The sequence below is a fragment of the Acipenser ruthenus genome, chromosome 8, assembly GCF_902713425.1.
Source record: "Acipenser ruthenus chromosome 8, fAciRut3.2 maternal haplotype, whole genome shotgun sequence".
Lineage (NCBI taxonomy): Eukaryota > Metazoa > Chordata > Actinopteri > Acipenseriformes > Acipenseridae > Acipenser > Acipenser ruthenus.
Window position 1 is genome coordinate 5915157 of NC_081196.1, and position 13970 is coordinate 5929126.

The window sequence follows — 13970 nt, forward strand, 5'->3', positions numbered from 1 at the left end:
TTCCCTTTTCATGTGATGAAACCTGTTAATTTGTACATGGTCTGTGTTGCATGTTTTTTTTTTTTCTTACTGAACTAAATGCACATTTAGGGTTCATTTTCAAAGCTAACAGTAACTTATGTTGAGTCTCTGTTAATAGTTAGGTAATACACAGTTCTGAAATTTAAAAGATGAATCACATGTTGTGCTAATTATAAACACACCCTTTCTATTATATATTATGCAATACTATTCTTTTTCGGCATCATATTCATTTTTATTGACTAACAATATGCATAGATTTAAGTATTAGTAATATATATTATGTGTTTAACCCATTGCAAATAGGGAAATGAAAAACAACTTTACTAATAGTGCTTTGTTGGGGGTATTTATTGTATGTTTGTGTTGTGCCATTTTTAAACATCTTTAGCAAAAATTAAAGAGTGGATCATAATGTGCGGCTGAATTTTGTCATTGACATAATTGTTTAAAACGATTTGAATGGCAGACACTGGCTACATTTTTAAATGCCTTCCTGATAGCTCAGTAACTACAAAACTGAACTGTGCATTCTCAGTAAAAACAGAATATACAGACCTTCTGAATAGTTAATGGCTTTCCCACTTGAACATTAACAGAGTCCGTTTACAGGTATCCTGGTGTCTACAATTATTAATGGTTATGACCATCATCAAACCGCAAACCTCTGCAGGATATAGTATGTGCACAGGGATGAAAATGAATGCTGAAGATAAATGCCCAGCTGGCGGTTGACAGTACAACACGCAAGATAAATTTGCATGAGCTGGAGCTTAAAAGGGGAGCCAACTTTGTATGCATTAATAACATATATCATTTAATAAAAAAAAAAAAAAATCTGAATTATAAAGGCTATTTAAAGATTTTAAACAGAAACGACTGAGGTTTTAACAGCACTTTCAAAATGTTTTTTTCTGAACCTAATAACTGTTTAAATCCTTATAAACCTTAAAAGTCATTCCCTATTTCATATCAGCATTAGTACAGTTTTTGCTACGCCCCTATTTTCATTTGGCACTGTTTTATACCTGCTCTCAGCAGTTTAAAAGAAGTGCAACTGCTCTTATGTCTAACAAGATTAGTTAAAATAATACTAGAACTGCAAAGCTGAGGTGGTGGTATGATGCGGATGATGACCAATGAGACGCTGATACTCCGTGGGATCCTGTTATGTTATTATATTGAGCAAATGGGGGTTACACAGCAAATTGCTTTTCTATTCTGGTGCTTGTTATGGGATCTTTGAAGTTTTAACAGAGGTGGTAGGTCCTCAACAAGCCAAGCATGTTTCTTATAAAAAGCAGATGCTAACAATTATCCAATATCTAGCAGCTGGTCTTATTAACAAACTCTCATAAACAAACAGAAGCTGCAGGGAATTAAAATGTCCTAATAATTGATTGAAACCTGACCACGACTCCTCTTTCTGTTTTTTTTTCACATGGTGCATCTCATGGTCATAGGGTTAAAGTACTGTTAGAATAATAGCATAGTGGTGGGACGCTGTTGACCACCTTAAATTGGGACCCTCTGCACTGTTAAATTTGTTGGGATGCTCTGCACTGTTAAATTTGTTGGGACACTGCACTGTTAAATTTGTTGGGACCCTCTGCACTGTTAAATCTGATAGTGGTTAAATACTGTACCTTTATGAATGCATCTTCACTGTGAAGTCACATATACCCACCTATCATCCATTGTACAGCTATGGCCAAAGTTGTGCATCACCTTCTAGAATGAATTCATTTTGCTTCATAAAGTCAAATGAAACCTGCTGAAAAATGTTATGTTAGCATATTGAATTACATTCCGCTTTTAATGAAAAACTGACACATTGAAAAATGTGACATTTTGAAATCTAACATTAAATACTGTACTACTAGTTTCCAGTAGACTTGCAATATCATGTTGTAGTTTATTTGATTACATGATGTTAAATAAAAGAGCTGAATTATGTTCACATATTTTTTTGTTGTTGTTGTTGTTGCCAACTATGTCTCAATCCTAAAATTCTGGGTGATGTAAAACTTTTGGCAATAGCTGTAGGCATCACTGCCAATTTTAGATGGGCTTCAAGAGGGTTCAAGAGGTTGGCTGGCAGCTGGTGAATCAGAACTTGGTGGAGCTCTGATCCTATAGGCAGGACGTAGGCTGGAGATATTCTAGTGGCGATTCGAGAAGCAATGGGAGAAAAATTTGGAGTGGAGCTATGGAAAAGACAGCTGATAAAAACAATGAATTCATGCATGCAGCATAAGGGCATGGTTACATCCCTCATTTCTGGGACTGTAAACTAATAAATCAAATATTCTTATACAGGCTCTAACTAAATGAAAGACAAATCAGCAGTATTCATTTTCAATGCATCTAGAGACATCCAGCTCGGTTCAGTGTCAACACAAAACCTTGTCAACAAACTTTAGTCATTACAGCCAAACTAAACATTTCCAAGCATGCTTGAACAGTGCCCTGCTAATGACAGTCTTTATGACTGAGCTGATAATTAGACAAACACCATGGCAATATTGGTTTAAGTAATTCTTATTTTGAATACAGTCAGATGTAGAAGGAATGTCGTTTACTAATGGTAGGATGTGCTGAGTGCTTTGAACCATCCATTACTGACTGTCTGCTGATGTTTGTTCTCAGAGTGGGACTGAGATGTTCCTGTTCTAAATTCTTCTCCTCTAGGCCCTGTCTACAGATGGATTCTGTGGCTTGTTCATTAGGGCACAACACTCAGCTTCAAAGCTTCTTAAAACACAGTAAAACCATTTTGCTGCGTCCACTCATGTGCAGTCACGCACTCTAAAACATTCCTAATGGCAAATGACCACTATAAAAGCCAGGGGGAGACAAGGCTTACTACTCAACAGGGGACTCCAGTAATTGGTTCCTACTTCATGACGCCAAGTTCTTTTTTAGTTTGCTTATATTAGCAAGTGAGTAACTCCTTATAAAATTGTACTATTGTAAGGTAAATATGCTTGACATTTTTTCAGTTTACAATGTTTATACTCGGCTTTTACTGTGGTGTCCTGGTTTTGGGGTTTTGTTTTGTTTGTTTGCATTACCATAGTCAGATTTACCTTTAATTTGTGAATACTGGAGATGTGCACAACATTGGAGTTTTACTTTAGTTGTACCAAAGAGTAGCTACACTATACAGGGAGATACTGTAAATGGGTGATTTCAAGGGATTTGGGGAGATTTTTTAATCCTGTGTTGAATCCTGTGTTTTAAAACCTGTATGCAGTAAGAAATGAATGGGGTCCTGTGGCAATGTGCCCCGCCCCTGTGTGCATATTATGTGTGTGTGTGTGTTATGTGTTGTATGTTGTGTGCGTGTGTAAATTTTGGTGTATAGTCATTGGTACACAGGATATAAACAGGTCTGTGTTTCACGTGTATTTAAAAAGTGTAGATTTGTATTTAGGCACGGGGAGGGCACAAATCACTTCACGTGCTGGTTAAATGTAATATGTAAGCACGGGGTTGCACAGAATTAATTCACGTGCTGGGATTCAAGTGAATAATTAATTAGTAATTGAATCCCAGCACAACAGTATATATAGAGACACGTAGCATGCAGTCGGGGTTGGGTGTTCGGTGAGTGGAGAACGGGATTGGAGACGGAGGTAGTAATTGTTAGAATAATAATAGTAAAAATAGTGTTTTCACTCACCGTGTTTGTTCGTTTGTCTGTGCATCCACCGTTTGTGTGTTAGTACGTTTTGTTTGTCCTTTTGTTTTGGCTCGAGTGCCGTGTCCTGTGTTTTGTTGTTTCAAACCTTTTATTTTCTGTTCCGTTATTAAGTGCTGAGCGCAATCACGCGCTCAGCTTTATCAAAACCCCATCTCTCTGTTTATTTATTTCCTGGCTCTGGTCTGACACCACCCACTCCGGCCGTCTTTGTGACAGGTCCTCAGAGAGGTTTCTTATGAAGTCAAAGAGTCTGATCTTTCTGCAGTCATTTGAAATCCTTGGATTGTATCACTGCCTCCCTAAAGCATGTTACAAGGCGTAGGTTATTTGCGTCCAATCTGTTGCTTTCTTGACACTTACATGAAGCTTGTCCACATTCATTTTAGTCCTTTGGTATGTACCCCACTGTGTGATTCCCCGAATCTCTAGTCTGCTGTTTTCTGAGGCTGTTCCTTGGCTGCCAAAACATGGATTTGAGGGTTTCACAGGGTGAGGGAACAAGGTGTACAATCACAGGCAGGTCCACGAACGCATGTCTCAACACCTGTACAAAACGCCTACTCAGTATTGCTAAAGTACTTCCTGAAGTGTTCTACCTCTTCTACAGCACAGCACAGGAGTGGATCATTATTATTATTATTATTATTTATTTATTAGCAGATGCCCTTATCCAGGGCGACTTACAATTGTTACAAGATATCACATTATACATTATTTCACATTATACAGATATCACATTATTTTACATACAATTACCCATTTATACAGTTGTTTTTTTTTTACTGGAGCAATCTAGGTAAAGTACCTTGCTCAAGGGTACAACAGCAGTGTCCCCCACTGGGGATTGAACCCACAACCCTCCGGTCAAGAGTCCAGAGCCCTAACCACTACTCCACACTGCTGCATCTCTGTCCCTGGCATGCTGTAGTATAATGTAATAAATTAACTCCAAGAGATGAAAAACCACTTTCCTCCTGCAAGTGGAAATTAACAATCAGGAAACTATCTGCTGTTATTTTATTAATGGACCTTTAAGTTTTATACGGCATCCCCTGTGCAGTGTCTTGAGGAAACAAATGTGGAATATGAATTCAGTGTGTGTTGGACATCAAATGTCAGCTTTTTAATATAGAAATATAAAAATCCCTCTTTGACAAAGAGAAACACATGTGCTAAGTAATCTTGTCTTGACATGACAGTTCGTTCTGGTGCAACTTTATCCAATACAATCTAATGTCTTGAGTAAATAGCAATTTAGCAGCAGGAATCTCCCTAATTCAACACCTTATGTATTTAGCGGATCAGTCATTTTCTTCAAACAGGACTCATGCCAGTGACATCCCAGCTTGTTAATTACCATGTATGCTGTCCAGATGACTTGGTGTGCAGAATGATTGGCTTGTCTGGAAATGCCACAAGTTTGGTTTGTAGCCCAGTACAGTAGCTTAGCGTTGACCTAGCCTTTAAAGGGGAAGAGCTATACTAAATATGGAGTCATATTTTCACTCAACTGTTTAAATAACTCCTATTTTTCTTAAAAGGGATTTTATTATTTTATTTTTACAAAAACTAGAACCAAATAATAATGAAATGTATATACTGTATCTTACACTCAATAAGTAGTTTATTCCTCATTCTGGCTTAAATATGACCCACCATATTGTAGACTGCAATGGCACAAGATTGCCATCTACTGGTTTTACAATCAAACTGCAATTGTAATAAATAAAGAAGATATTATAATACAAATTATTTTTAACATAGGAGTAATTGGGTTTTTGTACAATCAATCCCAATGCTGGTCCTAATTAGGGCCAATATGCATTTTAATATCATTCATGTTGGTGCATTGAATGTAATCTGAATCTTTTTCAGGATGGAAAGAAGAAATTTGACAAAGAAAGTGAGAAATACTATTCAGTATTAGAGAAGCACCTGAATTTGTCATCAAAGAAAAAAGAGACTTTGTTACAAGAGGTGAGCAGATAACAATGGACCCCTGTGGGACGCTGTGCAGGACTTATGAAAGATGCATGCATACACTTACATTGTGCAAGCATAATGTAACAGACAGACGCATGTGCACCACTGAACGAAGCACATCCCCCCAAGAGACACGGATATGCTTTGTAACGTGTATTACACTTGCACTGAAAATAATGGGATGCGTTCATTCAATAGAGAAATGCATGCATATTACAGCACTATGGAAAAGGCCTCTTCAGCCCGTACATTTTACATTCAAGTTACTTATGTTTTTGTATTGCTTTATTTTGTGAAAGATTCTGTTTATACACAATAGTCAATTGATCTGAATAATTGCAAAACAAATGTTTGGATCATTAAAATAGGTGGTCTTTGTGTACCAAGGTATGAAGCTCAAACATCTAACATTGCATGTAACTTTCCCAAGTGTATTTCTGTCTGTAAAAGTATGTAAAACAGATCAATTGAACACACATGCACAGAGTAACCCCAATGCATTGCTTAATTTAAAAAAAATATTTATTATCTTTTTAATTGCATTGGTTTGATATTTCTTTTTTTTTGAGAAATGTTTCTTTTTTTTGTTGAGAAGTTCATATTGAAGTGTTCTGTCTTTTCTCACTGCACAGACAAAAATGAAACATTTTTCTTTCATTTGCAGGCAGATGCCCAGATTGACAAAGAGAGGCAAAATTTCTACGATGCTTCCCTTGAGTATGTCTTCAAAGTTCAAGAAGTCCAAGAAAAGAAGAAGTTTGAGTTTGTTGAACCAGTAAGTGGTTTACAGTAAAGCCACATGCTATTTCACAGTACAGTAAACTGTGGTGTCAATGGTACAGAACCATTGCGTTACCATTGAAGAGCATTTGTTAAGTCAAGTCAGAGCTGGGGTAACCAGTGCAGCTTGATTATGGGGAATTGTGATGCATACTTTGATCCTGTTTCTCAACAGGCAGCTGGTTCCTTCTAGTACAGTAAATAGTTTAGTTTACTAGTTGAATATCCCAAGATAAAATTACTAAATTAGAATAGAAAAAAAGCTGTTTAAAACTGTTCTTATCTAAGCCAGCATATAAAGAGTAGGTTGGAAATGCTGAAATGCTGCCAAAGTTTGGCAAAAGTGTTTTGAAACTCAAGCAGTATTTGACAAGGTGGTATGTTGTGATGTTCACGCCTGAACTCAATCCACTTAGTCTCCTTGTGATGCTTATACTAATGCTTGTGAAGCAGTAACAACAAAAAATACAAATAAAATCCTGGATGACCCAAAATAGAATGCTTTTTTTTAAAACTGTCTCTCTCAGAAGCTGCTCTCAAGATCAGGAGTTTGAGTGTCATTAACAGTGACTTCATAGACAGTGGCCTGACCGAGACCCCACCACTGGCATTAAGGGAATGTCATTTATCATATGGCTTCTCCTTGCCGGAGAGGACAGATTTCAAAATGGTGCCGTCTACCTGCTGAGACATAGTATTGTGGGACAGAGCCTCAGTGCTGCATCACTGTGGTTTGTCAGGAGTGTAGTGGCAGTTCATTTAGACCCGTCTTTATCAGAAATTAGGGTTTTTTGCTGGAAAGAGAGAGTGGGTATGAAGTGTAGGCTTAAGGGGACATAAAGGCCTGGCCAAAAATGCTATTTTATAATATATATATATTGAAAGGGTCCACATAACCCATGTTTAAAAAAAGTTTGATATGCTTGCAGTACTGCTTTCACAAGACACCTTATCACAAAATGACCCTGCTGACCTGCAAGTTTTCCATTGCTGAGAACATTGGAAATGTAGGAAGGTGAGATGGGAGACCTTTGACTGGTCTGTTTACATTTGGGCAATTAGGGCATGTGAAAAGCACAACTTATGGGAAGATAGGTCAACACTCCTGGAAGGCAGGACCCAGAATGGAGGCACGTTTATATAGTATACCAACAGAACTCCACAGTAAGCATATGTTTGCATTAACGAGCCTGCTTAAATGTATTGATGCTTTTTAATACAGCTGTTAAAATACAGCCCAACCGTAGAGCTGCAAAATGATTATTTCTTTCTTTTACATTTTGAATAAAACCTTTTTTATGCAACAGTTTTTCACAATGTCAGAGATCACAAGCACGGTGTGTAGATTCTACCTCTATTGTTATGTAAATACCTAGCTTGAGCTGGTTGAGCATGGGCCTGAATTCTCATAAACAGTTCTGGTTTTTATTATGATTTGATGCAGGCACTGTGTGTTCTTTTGGAAAGTTCTGTATCCTTTTTTTTCCCCCGAATGTGCATTTTGTTGCCCAGTCAAGGCGTCTGAGCAGACTGAACATCTTTCAAACTACACGGATGAAAGTTGAAGGGGAAATTCTACCCTTGCCAAAGTTGCTTCTTAAATATGTTTTTAAGCCCAGCATACCTAAAGAAAAGGCAACATTTAATATACCACAACACAAAGGCTTGTTAAATTACCTGGGGGAGGGTTACACAGCTCATTACTCGGGACTGGAGTGGATTTTTGTCTTTTGATTTGTTTTAAGTGGTACTTAAAATTCTGCAAGAAAATTTGATTTTTCTTTTTTAATTATGAGCAATTTGTTTACCGCTTGGACGCATTGATTTGGGAAACTACGAGAACAGATGGAGTTCTGACTCGATGAAAAGCAAAGTGAAAGCTAATTATTTTATTACTAATAGCCTCTGTAGCAAACAGCAGCAGAAAATAAAATCCAGAACAAATGAAAAGTGGCCATGAATTAGCAAAATAATGTTTTGATGTAGAACCATATATTAGCAGTGATTGCGTTAAGCCCTGCACGTACAGAAGAGTAAATCAAATTCATCCATTGAACCTTGGTAAATTGTATCCAGCATTCATTACCCATTGATTTCCACAACACTACACAAAACACGACCCAGAGCCATTGCAAACATCATCAAAAAATGGAAGAGCACAGTTTACCTTTGTGGAATTATATTGTAAACCGTGAAATATCCAAGACAGTGATTTTTGTGAAAGGCACTTATACAAGAAAGTTAATTAGACAATATGTTGCAAAGAGCTGTCAACATGTGAAATGCAGCAGCTACGGAGCCCCCTAACTGCTAATCCTCAGTATTTGGTTATGAGGGATTGATGTGTTCCTCCATTTTGTGTTTTAATACGACTGACAAGGTGATTTCATATGACAGGGCTTCCTGTCATATCTCAAATGTTTTTTTTTTGTTTTTTTTTAATTGCTGAAAAGCTGCATTCGAGAGCTTTACTGCCGCTCAAGACTTCAAAAGAAAAAAAAAAATAATAATCTAAACATCTGGAGGACTGGGAGAAGTTTACAGGAAATGTTATGTTCCTGAAGATAAATAACTGGGAGGCTCAGAAGAAAGTTGTTAAGAGGCTCTTAAAAAGGTTGAAGTTTAATTTGTTGGATTCCGCTGGCAGTGAATTAGCAGGGCTGGTGCCAGACTTTTAGTCTGTAAGCATGTTTGAAATCTGAGGGAATGACTAACATGCTTAAGAGTTGATAATTGTATTTGAAAATACGGCATAGTCTGTTTGGTACAGTTTAATAAGCCCCTTATGGGTTAAAACTCAGCACCCTATGGAAAAGGTTTGGTAGATCCTGCTGCCCCCCCTGCATTCTGAACTTGACTGTATGGACTTGTCTGCTACAGACAATAAAAGACTGCCTACGTCCACTGTGAATTTAAATTTCCTATTCAGTATCCAATTAGATCAGAGCATTTCTTTTGATATTCCTGTCGCCTAATGGACACTGGTGCTCCTAGTTCTACCCTGTGACATTGCTGGTTAATCTTTGATGCTATGCAGCACTTCAGCCATTTTATAAACAGCTGTTCGAGGTGACACATGAGATATTGTCTTTTGCAAACATTGAAGATCCCACAGTGAAGTAAAGCAGGGGCACTGACCCTTGTAACTTCCTGGACTAAATTCACTCCCTGAAGATTTGTTTTGAAGCTGAAGTCTTGTTGGGGGAGGCGGGAACTTGAGTGCACAATTAGAGGGCAACCCTGTCTAAATATTTTCAGTTAAAAGTAAATATTTTATCTTGGCGACCTCTCGTATCAGATTGTTTCTGTGGATGTGTTTGAATTGACTTGCATTGCTTTCATCTCTCCTTTCTGTGCACAGCTCCTGGCGTTCCTCCAAGGCTTGTTCACATTCTACCATGAGGGCTATGAGCTGGCACAGGAGTTTGAACCATACAAGCAGCAACTGCAGTTCAATTTACAGAACGTGAGTCATGCTCCTGCCCCAGCACTTGCTCTTTACAGCAGTGCCAGGGGAGGGGAAGTGAGATTTAAAGAGAGAAAACAAGAAAAAAACTGGAAAACATTGACTCGGGTCAGTCTAGGATTCTTCGGGTGGTGTATTAACAGGATGAGTGAAAGTTGATTGCGTGCTTGCCATGAAGTAGCAGTGTACAGCACAGTAAATTTATTTTGTGTCCTAGGCTTGTAGTGTAGTGGTGAAAAGGCTGCTTTAAAATTACTGGTAAATATACATGGTAGTTTTCCATATTTTTCCCAGTGCTTTAATACACTTTACTACTCTGCCATGGCATACAGACGTAAATTTGTATAAGACATAATAAAATAAAAAACAATGGGAACATACCAAAGTGGAAGGAAACAGTGAGGATCACTTATTTGTTTTCATGGCTGGTTTCAAATACCCTGATAAATCTTGAAGAACCTAAATTTTACTTTAAGTAAACTGAACCAAGATTAGTGCTAAACCAGCCACGTGACATATTCAGCTTTACTAAAGAAAGAGACAAGACTGAGGAACCCTAACAGTGGGCTTTGGTTGATATTTCTATTTTATTTTTGTATTTTTTTTTAAAAGACAAGGAATAATTTTGAGAGCACGCGACAGGAGGTGGAAAAGCTGATGCAAAGGATGAAGACTGCGGACCATGATTACAAAGCACCCGGTCAGTGGACCATGGAGGGATACCTTTATATCCAGGAAAAGCGTAAGTTCATCTGCGCTCCATTTTTACAATGCATTCCAGAGTCTAGATGTGCGTTCATTGTACTGCGTGTTGATTCTGTTACACCTTTCAGCGTGCTAATTTAGATACACGAGATTGTGGAATCTCTGGGTGTGGTCAGTGTGTTTTAGATGTTCCTCTCTTCTCAGGGCCCCTGGGGTTCACGTGGATCAGGCACTACTGCACATATGAAAAAGGGAGCAAAACCTTTACAATGAGTGCCTCCGAAACAAAATCTGGTGGGAAAATGGTATGTGTGAATTATAAAAGTTTCCCATAGCAAAGTGTAATAAAGCATAGTTAAAGCATAGGTAAGCATTGTAAAGAATAGCGAGGTATGGTGAAGCATATTAATAAACATGGCAAACCACAGTAAACTATGGGAAATGCACAGTATAACTATGGAAAAACTGCAAAGACACAGTGGTAAACTTATAAGGGACCTTGCTAGCTGTTAGAGTCATTAGCCGTGCAGAGATGTAGGATAGGTAGTTTATCGAGTGCTTAAAACACTCAGTCATATAGAAGTACTAAAAGTAATAGCTTTTAAATAAACAGCAAAGACTTTGACTGGTATTAAATACAATTTTCTCCAGCCAGATATTATAATGATTCAGGCCCATCACGTGCGGCATTATGGAACAATGACGCTGATAAGATTCAAGTTTAATGTAAAATATACTGTGCTTGTAACTCTATTATTGTGTGTTTCTGGTAAACTAAAGCAATCAGTTAGCAGATATAAAATGCTTTGGTGACCAGAGAGAGGAGAAGAAATATCCCCAGCTCACACAGATCAACTCGCCTCACACATTCAAATTCCACATCCCTGATTTAACACCACTGAAAAGGCATTCTCAATCTAACTGAGAATATATCAAATTGATCTTGAAGGAAATGCATGCGGTCTTTAATTCAATGAAATGACTGTACCAAAGATTACAATGTCATTGTTTTTGTTTTAGAATGGCCTCATCATGAGTCCCCCAGAAATGTTCAAACTCAAATCCTGCATCAGAAGGAAGACAGACTCCATCGACAAGCGCTTCTGTTTCGATATCGAAGTGGTTGAAAGGTGTGTAACATTTATTTTTTATTTAGTGTTGTCCTAAAAACTTTGACAAGAAAGCTTTTTGTAACTAAGAACTTTCACCACCTTAAAATTCCTTTTTAGAATGAAAAACCAGGCTCATTCGCAAAGCTTTAATTCTGTAATTCTGAGTTATTTAAAGTTTATTTATTTATTTCTTTTGATTGTTTTTAATATTTATATAGGTGTTCTGGATTGTTGTTAAAAAAGCCACAGTCCAGCCAGCCAGAGGTTCAAAATAAATAAAATATTATACATTAAACTTTAATATTATACATTAAACTTATCAGCATCATTGTTCCATATACAGTCGCTTCCACTTACTGCAAAGTTGTAACTGACAAGTCTTTCATTGGTACTTTTAATAGAACTCTTGCCACCTAGTGGACACCTGTAGTTCTGGTTTATTTTTCCTAAAAGTCTAGTGCTTGATCAACCCCATCCACCCACCTTATCTTTTAATGTGCTACCTGAGTAACAGAAAGAGACTAACTTAAGACCTCGGATTCTCTCCACTCTGGCCCGCTGACGTGTTCTTCCTCAGTGCTACAGCAGCTGTGCCAGTGCTGCATTCTGTAATATTCCTCCTCTGTGAAGGAGAGGCTTTTTCTTCCTCTGCATGTGTTTGTCGTCGGCTACGTGTGAATAACAGTGACTGGCAGCTATACTTGAGCTGTCTTTATCTAGTTATACCCATTCCCCCCTCTCTGTGTTTTCCTGTTGATGTAGAAATACCACCTATCATGGAAATCTTTTCAGACCTCTTCACATTTTCTGTAAAGTCCGGTACGTGTTTGTTATCAGCTGTGTATGCTGTTTGTAGTGCAGTTGCATGTGTTTGCATGTGTGCTTTTTGTGAATGTGTTGGAAGATGCTGGAGTTTTTAGATGTGCATGCATTAAAACCTCACCAAAAAGCTGTGCCAGCTTATATACTTGAGCCTTAAGGTGACACCAACAGCAGATAATATAATGTATGAACAGCATAATACACCTGCAGACTTACACATTTTAACAGTTACTCCGCAAAACAACCTCACAATTACATCTGTGCACCTGTGTAGGCACGTCTCAAAAGACAAACCATGGATACTGTAGATGTAACTTCCCCCTCACCACCAAAGAGGTGAACAGACGTAAGGTTGGTTCACACTTCAGACTCCGACATCATTTGTGGGCGGAGTCAAGGGTCTCCGACCCTGTGCGCCAGGTCGGAATTACGTAATCCACACTCTTGCGACGTGCGTCTTTTTTGGAAAGTCGTACAGCCTTTTCTCATGGGTCTGCGACATGAAATCGCACAGGGTCGGATAATGTTAAAAAATGTCAACATTTGCTGCCTGGTCGGAGTGAAGCTGCACAGCTTTTATAGCTGTCTGCACCTGACGTATCGCAAAAGAATGCGCTGTCCATTCCAAATTAAAGTATATAAAAAAAACTGAGACCCAGTGATAATGCTTATGAGCTTAAGATTAATGCTTAAGTTGAAATCATTAGATGAGGCATGTCTCAGCCATATCCCAGCTCGGTGGATAAATAGTAAAACAGCTTTGTTACGCACAAACAAAAAACTTGCATTTTAGAAATAATGAAAAACAACACTCAGTTATCTTGGAATGTCGTTTGTGTGCAGCCATCAGTAAGCCTTTTATTTTAGGACAGATTGGATCAGATCTAAAGGTAGTATTACTAACAGAAAAAAGTATTGTGTTGTGCTTTGATCTATATTAATGCATTCCAGTTACTATTATCAAGTGTTGTTTTTAACTCTTTGTGTGTGTGTGTGTGTTTTAAGACGCTCTGGTATAACAGAACAGGTAGTCTTACTTCACTAAATTTGCCTTAAGAGGCAAGTCCGAATAAATATACTTTTCTTTAAATGAATTTGAGGCTGATGTACAGTGCAAACACAGGAGGAAGTTTAAAACAAAGATTGTGGAAGTTACTGTCAAAAGAGATTGACTGTAGTCTAACAGTGGGTTTTTTCACATTTCTAACAAAACCACCTTCCCAGCCCCCTGGACTAGCAGCAGGCTTTTCAGAGCACTTATATCAAACTTGCATGGGAATGAAGGCAATAATAGCCTGACTGAACTCTTGCTTTTTTCCAGCTAAAGGTGCTTATACTAATCATTGTATTTTTGGGAGCCTGATGTTTGCAGGGC

At 38.0% G+C, this 13970-nt stretch overlaps 1 protein-coding gene across 2 annotated transcripts in view; it reads left to right on the plus strand.

The window, feature by feature from the left end:
• Positions 1–13970, plus strand: part of LOC117405658 (rho GTPase-activating protein 42) — an 82974-nt gene that overhangs the window by 55778 nt on the left and 13226 nt on the right. Inside the window, exons 5-11 of one of the 2 annotated variants that reach the window (XM_059028268.1) lie at positions 5603–5704; positions 6375–6485; positions 9852–9956; positions 10569–10698; positions 10866–10966; positions 11682–11791; positions 12536–12592. In XM_059028268.1, coding sequence (XP_058884251.1) covers positions 5603–5704; positions 6375–6485; positions 9852–9956; positions 10569–10698; positions 10866–10966; positions 11682–11791; positions 12536–12592 — 716 coding nt within the window. The remainder of the gene's footprint in view (positions 1–5602; positions 5705–6374; positions 6486–9851; positions 9957–10568; positions 10699–10865; positions 10967–11681; positions 11792–12535; positions 12593–13970) is intronic. The other variant, XM_059028269.1, reaches the window with a different exon arrangement.